The sequence below is a fragment of the Tachypleus tridentatus genome, chromosome 2, assembly GCF_004210375.1.
Source record: "Tachypleus tridentatus isolate NWPU-2018 chromosome 2, ASM421037v1, whole genome shotgun sequence".
In the NCBI taxonomy this organism is placed as follows: domain Eukaryota; kingdom Metazoa; phylum Arthropoda; class Merostomata; order Xiphosura; family Limulidae; genus Tachypleus; species Tachypleus tridentatus.
Window position 1 is genome coordinate 97,525,463 of NC_134826.1, and position 18,313 is coordinate 97,543,775.

General features: G+C 32.4%; 1 protein-coding gene across 4 annotated transcripts in view; it reads left to right on the plus strand.

The window, feature by feature from the left end:
• LOC143244655 (cell growth-regulating nucleolar protein) overlaps positions 1–9,919 on the plus strand; it is a 31,687-nt gene extending 21,768 nt beyond the window's left edge. For all 4 annotated transcript variants that reach the window (XM_076489735.1, XM_076489734.1, XM_076489736.1 and 1 more), the window contains exons 6-8: positions 2,103–2,523; positions 7,207–7,322; positions 8,378–9,919. In XM_076489735.1, coding sequence (XP_076345850.1) covers positions 2,103–2,523; positions 7,207–7,322; positions 8,378–8,515 — 675 coding nt within the window. In that variant the 3' untranslated portion in view covers positions 8,516–9,919. The remainder of the gene's footprint in view (positions 1–2,102; positions 2,524–7,206; positions 7,323–8,377) is intronic.
• Positions 9,920–18,313: the final 8,394 nt, after the last annotated feature.

Below are 18,313 nucleotides of genomic sequence, written 5' to 3' on the forward strand. Positions count from 1 at the left end.
AACTTGATTTCCTTTAAAAATAGCCTATATTCTACATCTTCACCATTTCCTTCCAAGCATGGTGTCAATATTTGAATTTTCTGTCCTTGCAATTAATCTTCAGGTCTTTGTTGGATTGACCTGTTGTCATCCCCAACTAATTCAAATTTCAGAAAATGTAATTCCATAACATACCATCTGCTGGCAGTGTAGCTGTTCTTCATCATCAGCTCTGCCTGTCTAAGCACTGGTCTTGCATGGTCTAATCTTTTACGCACCACTTAAATGGCCAGCCTTGGCAATATTTAATTTGCAAATTTCTTCACCCTATTCACTGCACTTTCTATCCTTGTACTGTATATAAGCACTTCATTCAGATAAGGTAATCACTTTTTTCCAACAAGTTGCGGGTTGTGGTTTTCTCTGATAAATTGTTACATGCTGTTATGTCAATTTCAGTAAAATAATAATTTCCTAAAAAACATTATGTGATATTTGTGAGTAAAAATTCCTTTATTATGATTGCCATGAAGGCGACTAATTTGACCTCCCATACTCTCCTTTGTTATCTAGCATCTCTCTATGGTCAAGGGGGAAGTCACTTTCACTGGGGCTATTCATGATTTTACCTGATGAGAAATGGAGCCATTCATCTGGCCTGTAGTATTTTTCATAGGGCTTCTGAAGTGACTTTTTTATTGATCCTGGGGAGATTTGTATTCTGTTTTCTGACTCCTTTCTTTTATCCATTGGGGGACTTTTTCATTGCTTTTGTCTCACATTTTATATGTTCAATGGCCATTTTTAACAACCCCTGCTAGATTATAAGGAGAAGGAGTTATATTTTTCACAGTCTTGTCTATTTTCTAGGGTCTGTTACATCTTTCTTTTACTGGATCCTACTTTATGATGTGCATTACTCAGACAGGTGTGAATTCTGTTCCTTTGGCTGAGTACAATGTACACGACTCTGTCATTCTGAGCCTGGGATGTTGTCTTATAAACTTCTTTAGGCATTGCTTACTTTTTTGTCATGATTCTGGTGGTGCGAAATGAATCACTCTATGGTTACAGGTTGGGATCCAAATGTACATTTATTTATAACATTGAGGTCCAATAGTTCTAGCCACCAGTGTGGGTTATAAGAACCAAGACCCCTTAATTCTGACCATGATTCATGGAATCTTGGCTATCTGGTTGGGGTTGACTATAATGATGATTGCTTGTGTATTATTTAACTATTGAATTGATACAGAAACTAAGTACTAGGTAGAAAGCATACCTATTCTGGATTTAGTGTGATTCCTCCAATTGTGTACTGTTTTTATCTTGGTACACCACTGTTCTGTGCAGATGCTTTATAGATTGTGCCCTCATTAGCCCCTCTGCCTCCTCACTGTGGAATTCTAGCTGTATTATTAGTAAATGGTATGTTTTGAAAGTTAATGTTTTCCTAAATTGAAAATGTATTTCCAATAACACTTACCCCTGCTAACACTCTCCCTTCCTGCCTGTGTAAGTCTCAAAAAAGTAATTACCTCATCTAAGTGAGGTGCTTATATACAGGACCTAGATAGGATGAACCTCCATTGATGAGGTTTGAGATATTTTCAAATTAGGTATTTCCAAGAGCATTTAAATGGGAGTATAGAACACTGGAATATGTGAGACCAATGCTTAGATAAACAAATCCGATTTGAAGAATAGCTTTATTATCAGCAAAGGTATTATTGAAAGTAATTTTCAGTTTAAGAAAATGTTAACATTTTTATTTAAGATAATAGTGGTGTCTTGTAGAGTACAACCTCTTTTTGTTTGTTAAAATGTAGGATATGTATGAAACAAAAAAAACGTAACTTAAAAATTTTTTTCCCTTTTGTTATCAAAAACCAATGACAGTATAGTTTTTTCACAACCATGTGAGATGAGTTTGATTTTGATAGAGCAAGATTTTAATGAAAATCATTCAGGAGCATTTATATACTTAGTTGTTAGTGGATAATGTAGGGGTTAATTGTATTTTAATAAAGTCACATGGAGTATATACTAGAGAGATTTTATTAGGTACATTAAACTTGAATTTAAATGTATATGATATAAAGAACTTTTTTTTTCAATTATAGGTGGAAGAAAAGAGCAAATCAGGAAAGGAAGGTGTTAGCCAAGAAAACACTCAAGAAAAAGAAGCAAGCAAAGACTCAAGAGATGAAAACAGAAACAGTTGTCAATCTGAAACAGAAAATAATATTTCTAACATAACAGAACCAACTCATTACTCTTCTGAAAATCATAAAAAAAGGAAGAATAATAAAAAAAAACAAAGAGATGAGGAAGAGAACCAAGTGGAGAAGAAAGTGTTTACAGAAGAAATGGAAAACTGTGATATTTCTGGAAGTCAAAAAGCAGAAAAGGAAGATAAAAAAGACAAAAAGAAGAAAAATAAGAAAAGAAAGTATGAAGATGAAATACCTCGAAGAAAAAAAATGTTCACTGAAATAAACCAAGAAAACTTCAATGATGAAGAAATAAAGGGTGAACAAAATGGTAAAGTTTTTTGATAAGAAGTAATATATTAATTTCTATGAACAGAATGTATTTGTTGTTTTTTGATCTATGATGAAAAATTATTTGAGCTAAACTTTTAACACTTCCTCTGCAGTCATATTTTTGTTATACACGTCATAAGATTTTAACAGTCTCGACATGATCTTGGTCAATCTGACCGACCACATAACCTCCTTGTACTCATTTACAGTCTTTTTAGATTTAATACTTTTAACTTTCACCACACTATGTGTATCTTCACAAAATTTGGCAGTCTTTCAGTTAATATTACAAGTCTTCCACACACAAAACATATTTTTAGTGAAGTATTTTTAATAAACTAAAATAAAGATTTGTCCATCAATATATGAAGTATTTGTTTGAATTGTCTGTATGCAAAGTACTTTTCACGTTAAGATTAAAAATACTTTTTCTCATCTCAAAAATCTCAAATTTACTTTATGTGATCCCTAAAACTTCCTAAATATATTTCAAATGTTTTTTTTTCTTTCAGTAAAACGCTATATTTTATCTGTTACTTTCTTCACCCTAACTCAAAATGGGATTAATCAATTTGACCAGCCCCATAACCACACACACACACACACACAAAACCTAAGTTGCCTTTCCTTTTTTTTTTCTAGAATGGCTTCAAATTATAACATGAAACTACATTAATTTATCATAGTAGCTTTACGTTTCTAACAGCATACATCTATTGTATTATTGTTTTATTGCCCTTTGAACCATGTTTAACTCCTATTTGTGACATTATAAGTTGTACATCACTCGGAGCATCTGCAGTTCATGTTACGTTATCAAATTATATTACTGCGAGCTGTTTGCTTGTGTGCTTCGTGAAATATTTTTATTACATTATTAATTTATTTTACTTAATCTAGTCTTAACTAACCTAAAGAGATCCCTATTTTTACATTTTAATTATTTTTATAATAGTAAATAAAGAATGCAAAAAACAACAAATAAACTATTTATTCAACTTTTTTTTCTATAAATTGTTCATTACACTTAGCCCTATTTTTTTTATACTTCTGGTAGTACTGCACTAATTATTTAGTTAAATAATGCAAAAAAGGATATAGACTAATAATATGTAAAAAGTAGACAGTTTCCCCTCACTCTCAAAATTGTTCTGTTTTTTTTAACTATGCAACAAGAATCATTATAAATTCATCCAGGATAATCATTAACTTTCCTAGGAGAGTGAAGCTTGTATGCTGAATGAAAATGACACTTCTCTTCAGAACATAATGTTATACAATATGTCATTTGATAGATGAATGCATTAACTTCCTATGAGATAAAGGCAACATATAATTAAATGTTAAAGAGAACTATTAACAAGTCATCATGTGACACGTTGGTGTGGTAGGACGGGGTATGATTTTCTATTTGATAGTGCCGTAACAAATCAGAGTTGAAGGTTATGAAAATTACATTTATCTAAGCAGTGAAAATTTTATAGTGAATAACTTAACATTTAATTGTGTACTTTTTAAGGGGTAGTGGATAAAATAGAGAAGATGCCTAGAAAAAGTGTCACAGCATCACACTAGGGAAAATTCAGATTTTTTAAAAATATTGCCTTATAGAATTATGAACTTAAAATGTATGTACCGTTAAAATATCGGTCATTAACTGACCTTTTGTTTTATACTATACTAATTTGCTTAACATAAATAAAAAGCAGTTTAATAACATTTTGAATGTAAGACACTAAAACTTTGTGTCATGCCTAGTAAAGGATACCTGTAGCAGTATGGTTAAACAAATAAATATACATTAATATTGCTTTGCATTTTCTTCTTAGCAGATTTGTTTGCCCATTTAAGTTATTACTTTTGCTGATATGGTCTAAACCAAACAAGGCCTAACATAGTAATCTTGTCAGCACAACAAAACTTAATTTTGAAGCAGTTTTATTCATCTATTGTAAAATATTTATTGATGGATTGGGGGGTTTCATAGCATTTGTCTATTACACATTTTTAAATTATGTTTTTATCTAATCAAAGAAACATTAAAAGTCTGACAGTTGCTTAAAATCTTCAAAGAATGTTTTTATTTTCTATAAATAATGAAGCTTTTTATACAAATTAAGATCTTAGAACTTCACAGTTTAAAAATTCAAGAACACGTGCCTCTTCCAAAACGTAGTTTGTATACAATCTGAAAAATTATTTGTGTTGAATCAATAAGCTATAAACCAAACTAGTCATACTGAGTTTATGAATTCTGTACTAATTGTATGAATCTGGAAAATATTTGTTTGAAAGTTTTGCAGAATCTATGAACTTACCAAATCAGTGTAGGAACATGGAAAATATTCTTAGTGAAGAGTAACTAGTCATACAGTTTATGAACTTTTTAAATTATTGTTGGAATATGGAAATATTCTTAATGAAAGTTGACTAGTTGTTCAGGGTTTATGAATTCCATACCAAGTCAGTGTAGGAATGTGGAAAACATTCTTAACGAAAGTTGACTTATGATGTTTCAAAAATGTCTTTGAAAGTGGAATATTATTAAAAGGTATCCCAGACTTCTATTTAACCCTTTTGCAATGTGTGTCGCAGATCAGAAGCGATGTCATTGTGCCTGTTGATTTGCATTCAAAATTTTATTTAGTTGCTACTGTATGAATTTATGACAGTAAGTTTGGAATCAAATTTTAGATTATTATTCAAACTTTAATGAATTGAATTTTTTAATTTAAAAATGAATATTAAAAGAGCACACCTAAGTATAGATTTTAGCAAGCCATATGGTATGTTGAATGCAGCACTGTTTAAAATTAGATGTTTGTGATGTCAAAATATTAAGTCTATAGTTTAGTAGAAATTAGGAATTCAAATTACTAATATTGACAAGCTAGAATATAAAATAAGAACCTCATAGTTTTAGTTTGCTGAGATATAGCTTATGTACTGAATCAAACATGTGGCCTCATTCAACTCTTTCCATTTTTTGAATTGGTCCTTCATATATTACTACTACAGTATATGAGATGTGAATAACCACTTGACAATGTAGAATATCCCCTGTATTGTTTCACAGCCATTTTAATCTGTAAAAAGGCTACCACATTCTTTCAAACCAAGATTTCTTGAAGATAGGTTGTGTTTTTATTCTGCTCAGAGTTTCATGTTATTTACATATAAATACATTTAAGTTACTAAGCTTAATAAATTATAGTAGAATTCTGTAGTACCAGTATAGTTATTTATGAATTTTTGGTTATTCGATTGCATATATAAAATCTAACCATGTGCAAACCATCATGGTGAACGTTAACGACGTTTTTCAACACGACAACGCCCGTCCTCACACAGCCCGACTCACCACTGTCTTCTTGAGACACCACAACATCAACGTTCTTCCCTGGCCCTCCAGATCACCAGATTTAAACCCCATCAAACATCTTTGGGACGAGTTGGACCAACGTCTGCGACGGCGACAACCTCGACCGCAGACTCTACCTCAGCTTACAGCAGCTTAGCAGGCCGAGTGGACAGCCATTCCACAGGATGTGATTCGTCATCTCATCGCTTCCATGGGCAGGAGATGCCTAACAGTTATTGATGCTCAGGGGGGAAATACGTTTGCGTTTCTTTTTTTGAAGAGTATATATAGCTGCATAGACTAAAAATTTATATTTTCATGTTATGATATGTAGTCATTCTAGCACAAAAAATGCATAATTTATACTTATTTCCTATTTTTTTTATGATGGTTACAAGGTTGGTCAAGTGACAGAACCCACATAGTTAGTGTATAGAAAATAACATAAAATCTCACTCAAAAGAAAAATTTAAAATGTATTTAGGAAATTTTAGAGATAACACAAATAATATTTGAGATTTTTGGGATGAAGAGTAGTTTTCTTAATCATAACATGAAAATCACTTTGTTTCAGAAACAAATATTTATTTAAAGTATTTCATTAAAAATTTTGATTTTTTATTTACAAAAATACTTGTGATCTTTTCTAAAAGTATACCAAATTTTGTGAAGATACACTTGATCTATCAAAAGTTATAGTGCAAATACTTAATGTGTGCAAATGTGTAGAAGAACTAGTAGCAAAAGGGTTAAGTAAAAGATTTGAACTACTGGCTCAGTAAGGCTGCAAAAAGAATCAAGTTATTGTAAAAATTTTATATATTTTTTGTTCCTTTCAGTTGAATGTCTTTAAACCTGAAGCTCCATCTGTTGTGTATGGACCTATTATAAGTGAGATCAATAATATGTATATATGTTTTATTTTTTTCATTTTGTTGCAAAAAGTTAATTTAATACTTATCACAAGGTCATAACAGCAGTTTGAGTGGATATTTTGCTACACCCTTGTCTGCTATTACAAATGATGAGGTGTAAAGAATCATATAGTAAGCTACATGTGGTTAGTGTGTATGGACTGTGAATCCAAGGGATCATGGTTTATACCTCATTGTTAGAAAAACTCGAGCTGCACTTTGTGACTATGAGCTTGCTCACTGATCAGACAAGAGTAAGGTAAAAATGTGTGGTAAGTGCTCTTGACTAGCTGCCATTCCTCTAGTGTAATTAAAGATGACCATGTGCAGATAACCCTTGTGTAGCTTTATAGAGTAATTATAAAAGAACCATAAAAGTCTTATAGAGGTTTTTATTATTATTTAGGAATGGATGACAGTCAAAATACAAGATCGAAAAAGTTTAAGTGGGAAAAAGTGATAAAAGCAATACTGAAACAAGCTCCTGATAATGAATTGTCAGTTAAGAAATTAAGAAAAAAGGTAAAGAACACGTTTAAATAAAACAATGTTTTGTCTGTATTGGAAAAACCTGTCTCATTTACATAGTGTTGAAAGGTGATGTATTTTGCTGATGCTTAAGCTCTTTTATCATTGAACATTTTTCTTTGATATATGATTCAAGTTAATCTTAGTTGCATCATTAGTGTGTGAGAAAAAATTTAAGAATTAATATTTTAAATAAACTAAATTAATTTGTAAAGAAACTATTTTCCTGAAGATCGAGTCCAAGACCATTGTTTTGAGTCTGACATTTTAGTCAACTTGGATAGCATACCTCTTTCCTCTACAAGTTTGTTTGTGATTTTTTTAGTAGTTGCAAGTAAATCCTTTTTTTCTACAAATTCCATAAAAAAGAGGAATGGTAAAAAGATAGAGACAGGATTCTTCTTACCACAGGTCTGTTAAGAATGTTAGAAAAGTTTTAATAAAACTTTTAAAACAGTTCACTCTAAATTTAGATTTATGATTATATATATGTATTTTCTTGTATTTCTTTTTTACACAAATATTTTAGTTTTGAACTTTGAATCATTTTGTAATTTTAATTATCTTAATTTTTTTCTATGTTATTTGGAGGTTGATTTTAAATAACTTTAGAGGTTTCTTAATTTTAAACTGTATATAATTTAACAGTAATTTAAAGCAGTTGAATTATAAACTCTTCAGACAAATTACTAATGAGTTGGACTTAATGCCAGTGTGTGTTATGTACTATGTTTGAGGAAGATCTTGGAAAGTTAAGACTTTCACTTAGGTAGTATGGCATTAATAACGTGGAAAAAACCTGAACTTGTGAAAATTTATAGCCATTAAGGTGGAGGAAATGGCCAAAAGCCAGAACCTTTATTATACAATTCCATGTCATTAGAGGGTAAGTTTTATTTGGAAAAAAGTTGATGGTTTTATTAAAGCTAGTTTTCACTGTTTTTACTACCTGTAGTGTATTATGTGTATATGTTTTATTTATAATGTTTCAGAATTAATGTTAAAGTGTTTTTCTTAAATTTTTAATTTTTTTTCAAACTTTATTTTAGGTACTAGCAGAATATGAAGCCCATGGAGGAGAAAACAAACCTCTTTCTAATATTGAAGTGCATGCAAAATTTGAGAAAAAGATCTCTCATAATCCAAAGTTGAAGGTTCACAAAGAAAAAGTCAAACTTTTAACATAATAATGATTGGGTTTTGTACTTTTCAACACAATTATTTTGTCATTATTCTGTAAAAGAGAAATTTGACATGTATATTTACTGAAAAAATAAATCCCTATTATCTAATGTTTAAACCTGAAAATTACTGAATGGCTTATAAAAATCAGGAAAAATCTATGTTGATTTGTGTGTAAAATTAATAAACAATTTTTCTAAATATTTTAAAAACATTTTTTTAAATGAGTAGTGTTTGGTTGACTTTCGAGGCACCAAGTAACTGTATACCTTTCATGAGATTTCTCTATTGCCAGTCTTTCCTTTTTATGAAGTAATAGAAGTGTTGTTATACATTTATTGACCAAATATTTTACTAGTTTTTGACAGAAGACGTTATTTGAAATGAGCTTTGTTTTTCCATCCAATAGGGAAAAAAATAATTCAAATGACTGTGCTGTTGGTTCATGTTTGCACAGTTATGGTTTTGTGGTTCTGAATGTAGTTCTGAGAAAGGCCTATAAGTAGCCTGTTTGTTTGAGTGTAACTGTAGTAAACTGATTACATTTTACATGTATGAAATAAGCTTACAGAGGATTAAATACAGCATTCTCTGACTCTAATGAACTAATTATGCTAGCAACTATTTATGCATACAGTTACATAATATGAAATTTCTCACACACGTTCTGCCGATGTGTTTCATAAATTTTTTTAAATACTGACAATAGAAATTTTGACTTATAAAAAGATTATACACAATTTTATTTTTTATACATATTGTGCAAGAAAAAAATGGCACTACGATAGTGACACTTTTCCTTACAATTCAGCATAAAATGCAAGATGAAAATTAAAAAATGTCTTTTAAAAATTTATTGCAAGCATGCAGTAAATGTGTGTTTGTATGATCATCAGCTGTTATCTTTGTTGTTTATATTATACAACTCGAGAACTCTATTGGTGCTGAGTTTTATATTTACATTTACAGAACCTTAACATAGACAAACCAAACTAGATTACTTTTACCTTGTTCTAAAATTTTTTTTCTTCCTGTTGAAGTGTGCTTGTATCTGTAATTGCCCAAAGCATGGTTTTATGAGCGTTTGATTCTCTTCTGGGTTTGGAGACTCAAAAATGATTCTGCTATTATAGTTTGGTATTGATTTTGTATCTGCATCTAAAAGCAAACAAAACAGTTTAATGTTACTGTGTGCAACTTACAACTTTTAATTCTCTGTAGTTATGAATTATCTTTTTTTTAATCGTTTATTTCAGTTTAATGTTAAGGTAAAAAAATCTGTGTACATGATGCTATTCTGCACTCTCATACTTTTAGAAATTTAGTACAGTCTGTATTTAAAAATCAGCACTTACCATGTACAGACTTTTTGTAATCTAAGAAAAGTAAAATATATTCTGTTGATAAAACAAGCTTCTATCATTTCATTGTTTCTTAATTTATATACAACTATAAACATGTCACAGTTGCATATTTTGGTACAAAGCGACATCCTGTTAAGTAAGAGCAGTCACCACATTAAAAAATATCAGTGTATTTATGTTCGTTTAATACAGAGAACAAGATGAAAACACATGGTAATTTTAAAATTTGCGCAAAGTTACATGAGGGCTATCTGCTCTCGCCGTCCCTAATTTAGCAGTGTAAGACTAGAGGGAAGTCAGCTAGTCATCACCACACACCGCCAATTCTTGGGCTACTATTTTATCAACTAATAGTGGGATTGCCCGAAACATTATAACGCCACCACGGTTGAAAGTGTGAGCATGTTTGGTGTGACGGGGTTCGAACCGCGACCCTCGGGTTACGAGTCAAGTGCCTTAACCACCTGGCCATGTTGGGCCCCACACGGTAGTAAGTCGTGCGATCAAAACAACCTTCGGGACATACTGCGTTTAGTTGTTTTTTATTTTACTTTCTGTAGGTCGGTCTAGGGTAACCAATCTGTTCCATATTTTCAGCGAATTTACTCTTCTGGACCCAAATTTCACGCATCGTTATTTTTGGCAATCCATTAAGACAGGCACGAGATATAAAATCTTCAATTTTGATTGAATTTCTTCCTCTTTTTTTATCTTTGCACGGAACGTAAAAAATTTTATTTGGTAGAAAAACACTTATATATTTTTTCAAAATTGGTACACTGATAGCCCTTTACAACCTACAACTAGGTGTCAGATTTGGTCTTAATAAAAGCCACTTGCAAAGTTATTTGACAAAAGACGCTCAATTTTGACCAAAATTTTTGTGCGTGCCTATGCAAAACGTCACGTGAGCTATCTGCTTAAAATTCTTAATATATCATCACCTGAGAGTAAAAGTGGACCTTTTCAGTTTTGTCACTCCGCTGAAAGATGACTGCTTATTTAGAACGACAGAAATATAGTGCGAAAGCACGCGCAGATACATAAGTGTCGGTTTAGAGAGTTTAGACCAAGAAAACCAGTAGCAGTTTCTAGCTCAAGTTTTCTAGATCGTAATACGAGTGAACAGTTATTATTCATTTATAAACTTTTAAGCACAAATTTGCTAAATTTTGTGAAATTATCCTCATTATACAACATCACATATTAGCTTAAGGAATTAGCGAAAATAACGATGTTTGATACGACTATAATTAGTATTTAATCTAGTTTAAATGGTATTATTATTTTAAAAATGTTTTAAAGAGAACTACTACTATCAAATATTTTATAACAAAAATGTTTCAGGCATTAAAACAGGGTGTGCAAAACTTTTTTTAAATTGCTTTCTAGTAGGCCACGTATGTACTGCGAACCGTGGTGTGTGTGTGAACTTTCTGTAAAGCATGCTACCGTGTTTCTCCGAAAATAAGACGGGGCTTATATTAATTTTCACGCCAAAATATGACACTAGGGCTTATTTTCGGGGGATGTCTTATTTTGATATATTAAAAAAATGAAGTTACAAAGTAAAACTATTAAACTAATCATTTAAAATAAACTATTATTAAACTAACTGATTAATACTTAAACAAACTAATTAATAAATTATTTTTTTTTATTTCTTTCCTCTTCCTGCCACTCTTAACTAGGGCTTATTTTAAGGGTAGGGCTTATATTAAAACTATCCCCAAAAATCACACTAGGTCTTATTTTATGGGTAGGTCTTATTATCGGAGAAACACGGTAACAGCGTTGATTTAACAATACTTACTTAATGTAACGAGAAAAATAACGAAGGTTTTGGTAAAGTGACGTCAGCAATATCAGTAAAAACCTCGATAACAATCTAATTGCAAACACAAAGTACAGCTCTTACCAAGTTATGTAACCATACTTGTCATAACTATCACCTTTGAAAGTATTAGCCTTTACTGATTTAATGAAAAATTAAACAATCATTAAATGTTAAATCACAAATTAAATAATAAGGCCTACACTAAACAGTATTGTATAACCATAGAGTTAACGAATTTCTGTCGACTATCTTGCCTACTAGTGAAACAACTCTTACTAGAGTACATCATCCACAAGTTGCACTTCCAGTTCTTTTTCCTTCAGTTACTTGCGAGAATAAGGTTGCTCTATTTTGACCAATGTTGCCTGAGAATCTTTTAAGGACAGTCCTGTCTAGGTTCAGGCTCACCAGACCACATGCCTCTAACACGATCCTTTGAGCCTTGTGTTAGCAGAGGTCAAACATCCTCAGACGCCCTATTTATAACTGCAGTGAGATAGTGAACTGTGACAAATGCAGTATAAAGCCAACTTCAGTGTTAAGGAGAAGACATCTTATACTTTTGATTGTTTTCTGTCTGATAACCAACTACTTCCAGAAACTGACTCTCACTCCTGATCATAAGTTCTTCACATTGTGGAAAATTATATTTTATTAAGTGCAGTGTTAATTCAGTAACACGAGAAATGAAACACAGTGCAATCTCGAGTCCTGTAGTCACAGCACCAAATTTTCTCTTTCCTACCTACTCTGTGATATTCTAAATGAAGGCTAACTAAAATATAAACTTAGAAGCAGTTGCCTTAATTTCTATGCATTTAACTAAATCTGATACAAAATAAAGAAACCGGCAGAAGTTTGTATACAATAACATTATAACAGTTAAAGGTCAAGGTCACTAGTGTAAATGTTTGCCTGTAGTGGGGACATACTTTGGTTATTAACTCTTGAAAGAGGGTGGCATGGCCAGGTGGTTAAAGCACTCGATTGGTAATCTGAGGGTTACGGGTTCTAATCCCCGTCACACCAAACATGTTCGCTCTTTCAGCTGTGGGGGCGTTATAATGTTACGGTCAATCCCACTATTCGTTGGTAAAAGAGTAGCCCAAGAGTTGGCGATGGGTGGTGATGACTAGCAGTCTTCCCTCTAGTCTTACACTGCTAAATTAGGGACGGCTAACGCAGATAACCTTCGAGTAGCTTTGCGCGAAATTCAAAACACAAACAAACAATCCTAGTGCAAAAACATCAATAAGATGTTTTAAATTAATTATTTTACTGTTTTACTTTCTATAGCTGGAAGGGAAAGATCTTTTAAGCGCCCATGGTTCGTATTATTTCGCCCCCTAGTGACAGCGATATGTTTGCGAACTTACAACGCTAGAAACCACGTTTTGATACTCGTGGTGAGCAGAGTATAATAAGCCCATTGTGTAAATTTGTGCTTAATAGAAAAAATTAATGATGTTATTTCTTACATAAGTTTTTATTTACTTAATTATCCTCTCACGTCACTACAGTCCTGTTAAAGTGAAAAACAAGTTCAATTACAGTATTTATTTATGGAAAAACTACTTTTTATAAAACTATGTATAATTAACAGTAAATCATTTGATTCTTTCATTTACTGACACTTCCAATAGTTTCTAATTTTTAAGATTAAGAAGATTAAAAAAGATCAATATTTTTACTGTAATTTCGGATTCATCAGTAAATTATGATAACAAATTTCATATGTTGGCGCTACACCCAAAAACATTAAATATCTAATAAAACTATAGAAAACGCTTCTATTTCTTTACAATCAAAAGCGGGTTCGAATCCCCGTCACACCAAACATACTCGCCCTTTCAGCCGTGGTGGTGTTATAATGTTATAAATATCACGTCCAATTCCACTATTCGTTGGTAAAAGAGTAGTCCAAGAGTTGGTAGTGGTGGTAATGACTAGCTAGCTGCCTTCCCTCTAATCTTACGCTGCTAAATTATGGACGGCTAGTGCAGATAGCCCTTGTGTAGCTTTGCGCGAAAAACAGATAACATACTAAAAATCTATAAAACATATATTAGACCTGTAATAGATTATGCAGCTCCAGCATGGATAACTGTAAGCAATAAAATAATTAAAACCAAACTACAAACAATCCAAAATACACTCCTCACAACTGCATACAGAGTTCCAAGAACTATATCATCTCAGTTCATTCACAAATACTCGAACATACCAACCAGATAGACTCCTACATATTACAATAATGTACTTTAATAAGAATTGGATGAAAAACGAATTACTATGCGAACTAGACAGGTACCTCATACATGATGAAGCTAGTCCTAAATATCTCTTCCCAGTTAACTTATATTTTAAATATAAAAATAAAGAAAAATAGAAAAAATATATATATAAATTTTAAATAATAATAAAAATAATAATAATAATAATAAATATATATTTACATGTATTTAAACAATTAAAAAAATGCCACAAACAAACTTGACATTTCTACTGATAGAATAAAATAATCACTGTATACGAGCCACAATACATGTGGCGGATCAAAATAATATTCAGTTCCACAGTTATAAAATTCGTCAAGAACATAAGTACGGGGAGGAGGAAGAGGTCATAGAGAACCTGACCCTCCAGGGTATGAACTTTTATTACCCAAACACCGACGACATTCTTCTTCAGCATAATTAACGACTAGATTTAAAGTATGGCTGACATAAAAAACGTATGGTGTATTTGGTAGAATGCGTTTAATTTCAGTTCGAACTCATTGTATTTGCCCCATTATAATTTTTTGCACGGCAATTTTTATATCAAGAGACTTTTGTTTGAATGCATCTAATATCTTACTTGTCATACTTTTCTCCAGTATGATTTGAAACTTCATGAAATCCTTAAAATGATTATTGAATATCGAATGTAACTGATCCAAATTTTTCATTGTTTTCAGTATGAAAATATTTAAATACTATACTCATTTTATCTCTCTTTTTCAGTCGTATAAAAATACAGGGATAAAAGGAGCACGTGTTGATTACAGAAGTTAATATTTTATTCAAATACTTTCCTAGATAATGAAATATGTCGTATTGAATTTCAGGTATTTTACGGAACCTTTCAGCATACTAAGAACGTCCTTCGTCATATCGTATTTTACCAGCAGTTCTTGTGACAAACAGCTCCCATTTCACTTCTCTTCTTATTGTCCTCAATGATCGCTGAATGTCAATCAATATTTTGAATGTATTTGTTGATAATTAAGTACAAAGCTGCACAATAGGCTATCTGTGCTCTTCCCACCACTGATATCGAAATGCGGTTTGTAGCATTGTAGGTCCGCAGACATTTTGAAAACATAAGGGTTACGTTAAATAATCACTTTAAAACCATTCTTTGAAACAGAGTCCGGCATGGCCAAGCGTGTTAAGGCGTTCGACTCCTAATCTGAGGGTCGCGGGTTCGCATCCCCGTCGCGCCAAACATGGTCACCCTTTCAGCCGTGGGGGTGTTATAATGTTACCGCCAATCCCACTATTCGTTGGTAAAAGTGTAGCCCAAGAGTTGGCGGTGGGTTGTGATGACTAGCTGCCTTCCCTCTAGTCTTACACTACTAAATTAGGGACGGCTAGCATAGATAGCCCTCGAATAGCTTTGTGCGAAATTAAAAAAACAAACAAACTCTAAAACAGGGATTTCCAACAAGCAGCATGGGTTTGGAAGGCTCGCGAAGGTCTGTTGAAAAATAACCTACTTTTATAATATTTTTTTGTGGTGAAAAAATGAAAAATTCTGACTTGCGAGATAAAAATGCATGAAAGCTCCAACTGACATTCACTAATGAAATTTTAAAATTTATTTTATGTGCACCTATTTCTCTATAATTTTACAGTATTAACTTGATAGTAACAGCTTTAAAATCATATCACATACACCTCGGCGTATTATATCATCATTCCCCTCTGCTAGACAAAGTGAACTCGCCCGGCTGATGGCTGTTACCAGTCTGTCCGTTTGCTGTTGTGGAGGTTGATGTGTTGTAAATTATCACTGTTCAGTTCCGTGATAATTATAAACATGAGCAAAGTCTTTAAGAAACGTAAGATTGACAGTGAAAATAGAGTGTGCCAGGAACGTTGGAAACTCGATTATTTAATTACAAACAATAACGGCAAGTTGCAGTGTTTGGTTTGTATGCAAATTATATCAGTGCCCAAAGAATTTAATGTGAAAAGGCATTATTCAATGATACATGAAGAAAAGTATAAAAAATATGAAGGTGAAACTCGAAAACTTCAGATTGCGGATTTCAGCAAGAAATTAAAACAACAAACGAGTATGTTTAGCAAGTTGTCAGACATCCGCTTTGAATGCTTCGTACATCGTTTCTCTTGAACTTGCAAGAGCAAAGAAATCTTTTATTGATGGCAGTTTAGTAAAGAAATACGCTGTTGGAATGGCAAAGGCGTTTGGAGATGCCAAAATTGCTGAGAATTTTGAATCAGTTCCACTTTCCAATCAAACCATACAAAGAAGGGTCACTGATATGGGAGAACAATTAGAAAACTCACTTGTTGCATTGGTTGAAAAAAGTACATATTTCTTTCTTTGTCTTGACAAAAGTATTGATCAAGCAGATGTAAATCAGCTGTTAATATTTGTACGCATTATTCATGAAGATTTTTCAACGAAAGAGGAATTATTGGGTGCATGTGCTCTTCGTGGGACCACAAAAGGGAAGGATATCTTTGAGGCAGTGAAAAATTTAGTTGATAAAATCGAAGGTGTTCAGCAATAGTGAGAGATGGCACACCTGCAGTGATTGGAAAAAAAATAAGCTTTGTTGGTTTTCTTAGGGAAAATGAAATAACTTGTCCAACATTTCATTGTGTTATTCATCAAAGAGCTTTGTGTGGGAATCAGTGAAACAAGACGACGTTTTTAAACTTGTTATTAAATTTATTAACTTTAAGAGGAGGAAACGAAGCTCTTTTACATCGGCAGCTGAAGCAATTTTTGGAGAATATGGGGATCTGAGACTTTACAACTAAGTAAAGTGGCTCAGTGCCTCAAAGCGTCCTGAACGATTCTTTGAAATAAGGAAATAAATTCCTGCATTCCACGATTAGTTTGTTTCATCAGATACAACACAATTGGAAGAAGAGCTCAAAAATAAGGATTTTCTGAAACAACTGGCTTTTCTCACAGACATCACCACTCATCTAAACGATCTCAACCTGTAGCTTTAGGGGCGGAACCAGCTGGTATCAGATTTAATGGAAAACATAAATGGGTTTCGAAATAAGTTAAAAATCTTCAAATTTTGTTTAGTGGTTGAAAGTGGTCCACTTTCTAAGTTGTCAGCAATTAACAGAACATTTTAAACATGACGAGCCACTCGATTTTTAAGAATTTTATGTAAATATTGAAGATATCATAGATAAATTTAACGCAAGATTCGAAGAATTTGAAATGCTAAAAAGCAGGATAGAGCTGTTCAATAATCCTCTTTGTGTTGACATAGAAAATCAATGAGCTGACGTTCAACTTGAATTATGTGGTTTGCAAGCTGATCCATTTCTGCAAATCAGACAAGAAACAGGACCAGATTTCTTTAAACTACTTTCAAAAAATCGATTTCCGAATCTGCGTGCTTTTGTTTATTTACGATTAAGCACAAAACTACATAATTAGCTATCTATTGTATGCCCACCACGAGTGTCGAAACCTGTTTTTTAGTATTGTGAGTCCTCAAACTTTCGCTGAGTCACAGGGGGCGTTGATTATAATGCTTAGTATATAAATCTAGAACTATTCAAAATGTACTAAAGGGGCAGAGCCTTACGAAAATTTTTTTTTTGACATCACCGTGGAAAATATCGAAAACAGCAAAGGTGTCCAACTGTAAATCAGTGAATTCGAACTATTATGTTTTCGTCTAGTTTATTTTATAGTTTTACATACTCTCGAAGTTATTTCTTAAAAAAACATGCATTAAAATGTAACGAAAACATAAATACAGAATAAAATTTTCAAACAATTAGAATAACAAATTTTATTACTTGCAGAAAAAGAAAACGACTGTGTAAAATTTAGGAAACTTATCCTAGCCTAGGACTTGATACAAATACTAATAAACAAAACGACATAAATCTCATTGTCAGTCTTTGTTATTAATTTCAATAGATAAAAGAATTAAGAAAAGAAAGAGAAGAAAAACACTTTATTCCGAAAAACGCAATATTCCAAAATTAAATCACTTTTTAAAATCAATAATAGTATCAAACAAAATTTACAATACTCCCATATAATTATATTGTGAACTAATTTGTCTGCCTCGCATGGCCAGGTGGTTAAGGCACTCGACTCGTAATTTGAGGGTTGCGAATTCGAATCCCCATCACACCAAACATGCTCGCCCTTTCAGCCGTAGGGCGTTATATTGTCACGGTCAATCCCATTATTCGTTGATAAAAGAGTAGCCCAAGAGTTGGCGGTGGATGGTGATAAATAGCTGCCTTCCCTCTAGCCTTACTCTGCTAAATTTACACTAAAAATTACATTGCGCAGATAGCCTTCGTGTAGCTTTGCGCGAA